Source organism: Megalobrama amblycephala, linkage group LG19, assembly GCF_018812025.1.
Source record: "Megalobrama amblycephala isolate DHTTF-2021 linkage group LG19, ASM1881202v1, whole genome shotgun sequence".
Taxonomy (NCBI): domain Eukaryota; kingdom Metazoa; phylum Chordata; class Actinopteri; order Cypriniformes; family Xenocyprididae; genus Megalobrama; species Megalobrama amblycephala.
Window position 1 is genome coordinate 33,829,777 of NC_063062.1, and position 9,526 is coordinate 33,839,302.

General features: G+C 37.4%; 1 protein-coding gene across 1 annotated transcript; it reads left to right on the forward strand.

Annotated features, from left to right (window-relative positions):
• The first annotated feature begins 242 nt into the window (after window positions 1-242).
• LOC125254664 (gastrula zinc finger protein XlCGF8.2DB-like) lies at window positions 243-7,500 on the forward strand. The gene is made up of 3 exons (XM_048169386.1): window positions 243-292; window positions 961-1,091; window positions 5,779-7,500. The coding sequence occupies exons 2-3, from the start codon at window positions 1,007-1,009 to the stop codon at window positions 6,720-6,722; spliced, it is 1,029 nt and encodes a 342-aa protein (XP_048025343.1). The 5' UTR covers window positions 243-292; window positions 961-1,006; the 3' UTR covers window positions 6,723-7,500.
• Window positions 7,501-9,526: the final 2,026 nt, after the last annotated feature.

Here is a 9,526-nt window from a genome sequence, read left to right on the forward strand (position 1 = left end):
CTTTGTATTTTTGTTTGATGAAACGGTATCATAAACTAATATTTAATCATTATATAATAAACAAGGTTTGTTAATAAAATTAAGCCTTTAATAAGACAACAGACTACTCAGATATGTACTTTTTAAAGAAAAACTCTACGTTATTTATATTTCAATACATTTTCATTGACACTGATATATGTATTTGTGATTTTAGACAGCAGAGAGAACAGGACTTTTATTTTGGTCTGGCGATATGATATCATAAATCTGCGCCGCGCTCCAGCAACTGTTATGATTTGACTGAAGAAAGGTTTGTGGTTTTACGCATTTAAAGTGTTTGAATCGATACACCTCAACTTGTTTTTACAAGAGGTGTCAAATCATGTATTATTGAACATTATCTTTGTAATATGTTTCATGTAACATTAGTGCGGTATTTTTGTGATTTAAGCATATTCACATGTGAGTAACAGAAAAGCTGCGTCTCATTTCGCTCACTATATCGTGAATTCGTTTATAGTAAACATTAATTCAGGCACTAGTAGTGATGGAGAAACGGAGCTTTTTGAAACTCCGAGTCAATTGAATCGAATGCGAAATGACTCACTGATTCGAAGTGCTTGAATCACGCGCTGCTGCTCAAAACAGTGTAAAACAAACATGAATAATTACAACTTTTACAAACAAACCGCAAAGGTTTTCATTTCAGTGAAATCTGTTAAATGTAATCTACAAATCATTATACCAAATGTAAATCATAAATTAATATGAAGTGTCTGCATAATTTGTTATTTTATTAATTTGCAGTAGTTTTGAGTGTTTTTTTGGCTAATCAGGCCATTAGCTCTCACTCTGACTGACTCCCTCAGTAGTGTGCTGACTACTGAACTAGGGATGCACCCAGAGGTTTACTTTGGAATTAACTTTTGTTTCTGTGAATTATTCTCATCTTAAACGTCAAATTGTTCAAACACACAGGAAGACTCCTGGTTCAGCTGAGATCTCGTGACACACTATTATAAAGATGGCGTTTATTAAAGAGGAGAGTGAAGACATAAAGATTGAAGAAGTGTTCAGTGTGAAACATGAAGATACTGAAGAACAAACAGGTTAGTTTCACTCGATCCATATTAAGTGATCTCAGTTTTACTTGACATGGAGCAGGAGTAGGGTTGCCAACATCTGGAAAGGAAAAAAAGGGACACTGAACATTTTGGTACTGTACCACACAGTGTATGTCATCTCAGCATCTGCAGTTTAGTATCTGTATAAAAGGTTCTCAGACATAAACACAATTGAGTCATTCTGTGTCAAAATCAACCAAATTTCAGAAACTTTCCTGGCTCAATTTTTTTTTTTTTTCTCAATTTTTTTCTAAAGAAGGACAAACATAAATGCCAAAATATGAAATGTGATTGATGTATATTTACTGAGTAATCCAATATTTTGTAGAGGGGGTCAGAATGACAATTTTCACCTGAGATTTGGAGTCAGATTACAGGGGGGTAAAATGACTTTAGAAAGATGGCAGCATCATTATTTTATTTTTACACAGAGATTGGTAGGTCTATTAGTAAAATCTGTTGACTTTAGCTATCGTTGTTGCATTATATGCCCAAAAAAGCACTTCTTGTGTTTTTTATGTTCAAAGTTTACATTCCTGTAACTACGGAAGAGGATTAGGGCCAAGCAATAATAAAAAAAATAAAACCATCTCGAGATTAAAGTTGTTAAATTTCGAGAAAAAACTCGTTAAATTTCGAGAAAAAAGTCGAAATAAAATGTTGAGAATAAAGTCATTAAATTACGAGAAAAAACTAGTTAAATTTCGAGAAAAAAGTTGAGATAAAATGTTGAGAATAAAGTCATTAAATTACGAGAAAAAAGTTGTTAAATTACGAGAACAAATTTGTTAAATTATGAGAAAAATGTCGTTAAATTTCGAGAAAAAAGTCGAGGTAAAATATTGAGAATAAACTCATTAAATTATGAGAAAAAAGTTGTTAAATTACGAGAACAAATTCGTTAAATTACGAATTTGTTCTCATAATTTAACGACTTTTTTCTTGTAATTTAATGACTTTATTCTCATAATTTAATGACTTTATTATCAACATTTTATCTCGACTTTTTTCTCGTAATTTAACAACTTTTTTCTCATAATTTAATGAGTTTATTCTCAACATTTTATCTCGACTTTTTTCTCGAAATTTAACATTTTTCTCATAATTTAGCGAATTTGTTCTCGTAATTTAACGACTTTTAATGACTTTATTCTCAACATTTTATCTCTACTTTTTTCTCGAAATTTAACGAGTTTTTTCTCGTAATTTAACGAGTTTATTCTCAACATTTTATTTCGAATGACTTTATTCTCAACATTTTATCTCGACTTTTTTCTCGAAATTTAACGAGTTTTTTCTCGTAATTTAACGAGTTTATTCTCAACATTTTATTTAGACTTTTTTCTCGAAATTTAACGATTTTTTTCTCGAAATTTAACAACTTTAATCTCAAGATGGTTTTATTTTTTTATTATTGCTTGGCCCTAATCCTCTTCCGTATGTAACTCATATTAAAGATATCTTAAAGGTTTCCACCGTGGGAACTTTCCAAAGGAACTAGGAGCTTTGGGGTGGTACGCTGTGTGTTTCCACCACAGAAACCAGGGTCTAAATGAAGTTTCGGGAAAAAAATCAGAAAGTCCATTAGAAAGTCCCTGCTCACGGGGTAGTACTTTTCCAAAGTTCCAGAACCTTCGGGGGTGGACTTGGGCGCTGAACATGCTGATTGGTTGAGTACATGCAGCATTTTATGTCAACCATCATTTTTTTAAAGTATGTTGCGGTGTGTGCAGTAAGAGTTGTTTGCTATTCGATTCAACAATGGAGTTTAAAAAATATGAGGGCCATATCCCAGACTGCAGCAATTGAAAGTGCCATCAAGAGAATCCTGCTAGATGATGTGGTCTGGGAAAGAGTGACTAGCAGCCTGAGAATCCTCAAACCAATAGCAGCAGTTACTGCAAAGATAGAAGGTAATAATGACAGTCTTGTCAGATGTTATCATTTGACTCTGGATTGCAAACATTTTCTAATAATTTACAGTTTTAAAGTCATGTCTCCAAGTAATGTCATTCCTTAAATGATCACCCAGCACTTTTGAATATCTGGTTTTGTTGGGTACCTGGACACTGTGGAAACAAAGGAGATGAGGAAGCAGACTCTGCAGCAAAAGAGGCATTATCAAACTATAAACTTCTCATGAAATCTTCATGAAATCAGCCCCAATGTTGGAATATAAGTAGTTCCTATAAAATCTCAAACTGATGGGACCAGATTGTTTATACACGTTTTAGGAGATCAACCAAAATTTCTTTCTGTCAAAACTCTTTATCATTGAAGCATGTTCTGTTAGATTGTGGTGGATTTAGCCCTGCGCGAAACCTGGTTTATTCAGGTAACTCTTTTGAAGAAGTTTTTAACAAAGTTAAACCAAATATAGTTTTAGAGTTTTTTGCTGAGCTCAAAGAAGAAATACAAACTGTCCTGTCCTCTTCCCTGCTGCTCCAAGCAGAGTAAACCGCAGTGGATAAATTGAGTTCTGTTATAACTGTTATAACTGCCATGTCTCACCATCTGTGTCTTGATGAAGGTAAAGTACTGTACCAAGCAAAGCCTTTGGGAAGGGAATGGGATATGTCAGGCATGCCATGACATATCTGCATCTACACTTTGTGGATCTGAGTAGGGCTGGGTGATATATTGCATGCGATTGTCATGCGCATTTCGTCAGTAAAGTCGGTTCCCTGATTACCGCTAAATCGCCATCACCTGCTTTCAAATGGAGCGGCATTTCATAGCCAGAGCCGTAGTTCACTGACAAGCCACACAATATCGTGTTCATATCGCAGATGAATCGCCTTCGATAGTGAACGCGATATTGTGTGGCTTGTCAGTGAACTACGGCTCTGTCTATTAAATGCCGCTCCATTTGAAAGCAGGTGATGGCGATTTAGCGTAATCAGGGAACCGGCTTTACTGACGAAATGCGTGTGACAATCGCATGCGATATATCGCCCAGCCCTAGATCTGAGGCCCTTACACCTTTAGCTTCTATCATCCTTCAAATTCCACCAACATCAGCCGCCTCTGAACGGTCACTCAGCAACAGGTCACTGTTTAGGAACACATATGCAAAGCTTTGCAACAGGCAAGAGTTGAAATACTGGTGGCCATCTGGGCAAACCTACGGCTCTTTGAGCCTGATACAGAGCCATATTCAATAAGCATCACAAAATTGTACAAAATTTTTTACAAAATTTCCCAAATTAAGTTCTCATGGAAAGTTTCCAGAAATTCACCAGAAGTTTTCCGCCCCTTCGCAACCCTAACAAGAAGCCAACAATCCAAATGTTTCTACTTATTTTTTTCTCATTCCATTGGCAGTTTCACTTGTATAAAATTAACCCCCCAAAATGACCCAGCAGACTCAACCCAGCTTTTGACTTAACCAATTCCAGTGATTTATTTCAGACGATTTTCACATTCCACCATCAGACTCGGCATTAACAATCATTTTCATTTATTGTTTTGCACACAGTGAGCAGCGGAAAGTTTGGAGACCGTGTATTCCTGACAATTTTATTCGAGTAAAGTAGGTTAATATCGCCAAAAAGATAGTCAAGCATATTTTAATTTTTCAAATCCGCTGTAAAGATGATAAAGCTGATCTGGTATTTCTGATCAAAAGAGATCCTATATATATATATATATATATATATTTGTCCACTGTTATGGACAGAGAAGGACCCGGCTATAAACTGGGCCCTGGAATGTGCTATTCAGCACACTGGAAATCCTGCCAAGAGAGCATTACAGTAGTTCAGCCTGAATAGAACAAGGCTTGGACAAGCAGTTGTGTAGCATGCTCCGATTGTAAAAAGGCAGATCTGCAGGACCGGGCAGTTCTAGCAATGTGGTCTATGAAATTTAGCTGATTATCAATCATATTTCCAAGGTTCCTGGCTAAGCTGGGAGGAGTTATGGTTGATGATCCTGGCTGAATGGAGAAGTTATGAAGTGGTGGGTTGGCCGAAACCACAAACAGTTCTGTCTTGGCAAGGTTTAGTTGAAGGTGATGGTACTTCTTCCAGCAAGAAATGTCTGTCAGGCAGCCTGAGATACAAGCAGCTACTGTCAGATCATCTGGCTGGAATGAAAGGTAGAGTTTTTGTCATCAGCACAGCATTGATAGGAAATGTTTCTGAATGACAGATCCTAGTGATGTCATGTAGATGGAGAAGAGAAGTGGTCCAAGCACTGATCCCTGAAGCACCACAGTAGCAAGATGATGTGACTTAAACAGCTCACTCCTGTTAGTTTAGCTCTGAGATTGTCAGCAGTGTGTGTTAGTAGGACGGCTGATTTAACTTTCCAGTCCTCGTCGATTATAGTATACCCACTTCAGAAGTCTCTACTAAGGAGCCGAGTTGAATGATTAGGGAGGCATACAAAATGTGCATTAGACGTGAAGTCATCTTTTTTGCCAATGATATGATAATGACAGCTGACAATCATGCAGCCCTCCTGTCACAATATTTGAGTTTCTTAGTTTATATTCTGTCCTTAGTGTGCATGGTGTCCTTGGAAAACTAAAAAATTGGTGATGGAAAAAGTGCTGAAAGATTACAGAAAACACCTCTTTCAGTAGACTTTGATGCCTTGTGTTGGTTTTTATGTCTGTTTTGTGCTGTTAAACTGGTCTTAACTTGTATTTATGTTTTTTTCGATTTAGACCTGATGGTGCTGAAAGAGGAGCGCCAAGAACTGAATAATATAGAAGAGAAATATCAGTATGAGAAACATCATGATTTCATGACTGGAGAGATGGAAAAGACTTACTCACAAAAAACAGCTCAGGAGACCAATCATAACAGTTATTTCACTTGCCAACAGTGTGGAAAAAGTTTCAATCGAAAACGAAACCTGGAAGTCCACATGAGAGTTCACACTGGAGAAAAGCCTTTCACATGCCAACAGTGTGGAAAGCGTTTCACTCAAACACAAAGCCTTAAAGTCCATATGAGAATTCACACTGGAGAGAGCCGCTTCGCCTGTCAACAGTGTGGAAAGAGGTTCACTCAAAAACAAAATCTTAATGTCCACATGAGAATTCACAATGGAGACAACCGTTTCACGTGCCAACAGTGTGGAAAGAGTTTCACTCAAAAACAAAACCTTACAGCCCACATAAGAATTCACACGGGAGAAAAGCCTTACACCTGCTCTCATTGTGGACAGAGTTTTGCACATAAAAACACCCTTAATTCCCACACGAGAATTCACACTGGAGAAAAGCTGTTCATATGTGATCAGTGTGGGAAGAGCTTCACAACAGTAGTAAATCTTAGGTATCACATGATCATTCACGCTGGAAAGAAACCATTCACTGGAGGGAAACCTTTCACGTGTGATCAGTGTGGAAAGAGTTTCTCACGTAAAGTAACCCTTAATTCCCACATGAGGATTCATTCAGGAGAGAACAGTTTCATATGTAATCACTGTGGAAAGAGTTTTAGTCATAGAAGTAGCCTCAACACTCATACGAGACTTCACACTGGAGAGAAGCCTTTCATCTGTAAACTGTGTGGCAAGAGTTTCTCACAAAATGGAAATCTTAAGGCTCACATGAGTACTTGCACAGGAAAGAAGCGTTGTAATGCTTCACAACTAAAGTAACCCTTCATTTTCATAAAGGGATTCAACCAAAGAAGAATGGTTTTATATTTAACTTCACGGTATCCCACCCTTCAGGGTCCAAGAACACTATCGTCAAGATTACACTCTCCTGACGCTCCCAGCTCTATGTTGCTCACACTTGAGCCCAACGTATACTTCACTTTTTACGCATATGCGAGGGTCAGCGTACAGTGTGTGTGATGTGAATTTCATCAGAAGAGTATGCGCACCACCAGATTTTTGTAACCACGCATACTTTGTACGTGCAGGTTGCACATGTGCATTTAATTTTTAGTTTATCCACAAGGTGGCAACCATGTCCTGGGGCCGTCGATTTACAAGGTAATCAAAGAAAAACTGCATAAACAGAACAGACCGGAATGCATGCAAGCGACAGCGACAGTGGAGGCCTACATAAATGAGAGATTAGCTATGTCTCATTTCGGAGGCTGCGTCCGCCGGAGGTCTTGCTTAAAGTGTCTGCATACGTCATCAAGGATGTCTTATTTAAGACAAGTAACTGTAATACAATTGACTGTTATAGGTGTAAAATATTGTCAATTCTTTCTTGCAGTTACTTTTAAATAAGACTCTTTTGAATGTGCCCTCATTTGTACAACTCAAGCATGAAAGAATACAAAGATGTTTACATGGGTTGTAACTCATGGCGAGAGATTGCTCAAAATCTGTGTATGTGTACGAGTCAAATGATTGCAAGGCTGTGCATTCGACTGTGCACATATGTGAGCGTACGCATTAAAAAAAAGTATTCTTAGTTCTAATCATGCTCGCCTCCTTCAGACACTATCACCCCAGCAGAGACACAGGTCTCTTCATTGTATTACCTTGTAAAACTTAGTGACTGTATGAGTAAGAAGACACTTCTTGACCAATTTGAGACTTCCAGTGGATTGTTTATCGGTGTGTTCATCTCCTTCATGTTTCCTTGTCTTTGCTCTTACACTCTGCATGATCACAACTGAATTACTTCCAGTTAAATATCCTCTTTAGTTTCTATTCCACCAGTCCCTGATGAGTTGTGTGCAGTGCAGCCATGGCCAATGACAGTTTAGTTTCACAGTTTGTTGCTTCAGTATTTGTAGATTCACATGTTTCTTTGGTATACTAGAAAACAATAATAAGCATTTCATGAATTTTAAATGCTTTTATTAGCAAAAACATTCAATAAATGTATAGTTACAGTGCTGACCCTTCTTCAATTTGTTCTGGCATGCTGGATGTCAGCTTCAGGGCCAAATTCTCACTGATAGTTATCCATTATTGCCTTATTGTTGCTCGGAGTTTATCACAATTTGTGGGCTTCTGCTTGTCCACTCACTCACTCACTATAAACGTACCCTGAATTGAATGCCTTTTGTATGCTTGATTACTGTTGATCATCCTGGTGGCATGTGCCCTTTTGTCTTGGATAATTAAAAACATGAAATGCTCAAATATAATTTCTAATTATTATCTTATTTAATGCACACAAATATATATATTAGGTACATAACCTCACGGTTTTGTTTTTAAAATCTTTTTTCTGCCAAAAGGACTCACGTGTCATGAATTGCATTGAAATGCATTTTATCTTACCACTAGCAGTTCCTAGCTGGGAGTTTTAGCCTAAAACTTGTTCACAAAACTCGTAAGAGCTAATTTTACTTAAAAACTATTAATATAAGAGTAAGGCAGGGTTGACCTCATTGCTATTGATGATGTCACTTTTTATGAGTGAGCTCTTTTAAATATATTTAAACCACATTTCAAAATTACTGTACGCATATTGGGATGGATAATACAAAACCACCAAAGATAAGATAAAGAAAGGCAAACTGGACAAACTACGCTAAAGTGATACAGGTGATCAGAGCCGGCTCTAGGCATGAGCAGCGGTGGGCTGAGCCCACCCACCCAATCAAAATTTAGGCAAAGACCCCATTAATCTTTTATTGTTACGATCAGCGCATTGGCAAAAGCAATCTGAGGCGGGCAGTGTGCTGAGAGGTTTGAGCCAATAAAGAAGTCTGCTAATGCCTCTGGCAGCAGTGACCGTGATGTGGCCACTGTTGTTTCACAAACTCCATCTTCCCCAGCTCCCGGTGCAGAAATGAATCCGTCTCCCTCTCCCCCCACCTCAGCCCGCCAAAATCACAATGCCGGTGGCAGCGAAATACTGGAACTAAATTTAAATATCTTAATTGGGCACACCAAGGTTTGAAATTAACAGGGGCTTTTGTGACAAAAATGCCATTAAAATGAACAAATATGTCCTAAAAATGTAAGTTATGGGAACAAAAACTTTTCTTTTCTTTTTTTTAATGATAGTTATAAAACATTGCATGAGCAAGAGGTCTGATTATATCTCAGAATATACTGCAAATGTGATATATTATAGAACAGTACAACAACCAATCATAAGTAACATTTTAGGCACAGTAGTCTGTTTTTGTTCCTACAACAAAAATTGTTCCAAAAAAGCCACATCAGAACCGTTGTGCTTCTTCAAGCAAGGAGGAGAGGAGTGAAGAGGAGTCATGAAACGTGATGCACGTATAAATTCTCCTCCCCCTTCACATCTGCACCAAGTGCTAACCATGGCAGAAAATACAAACACACATAAATGTGAGTATTAAACATTAAGTTATTATAAATGTGGGTTATGCTTTGACTCTCCAGCATAAACAAACAGATTCTCATAATCTACACACCCAAATCACAATGCCTGTCTGTGACTTCATCTGCACTAATTACAGCATAAAGAAATGCATTTATTTGATGTTTTTAAGTTTTTTCTTCATATG

Excerpts from the sequence above, each read along its gene's own strand:
- LOC125254664 (XM_048169386.1), top strand. The coding sequence starts at position 1,007 with ATGGCGTTTATTAAAGAGGAGAGTGAAGACATAAAGATTGAAGAAGTG. Across the intron at positions 1,092-5,778 it reads AGATACTGAAGAACAAACAG|ACCTGATGGTGCTGAAAGAG; the intron begins GTTAGTTTCACT and ends TTTTCGATTTAG.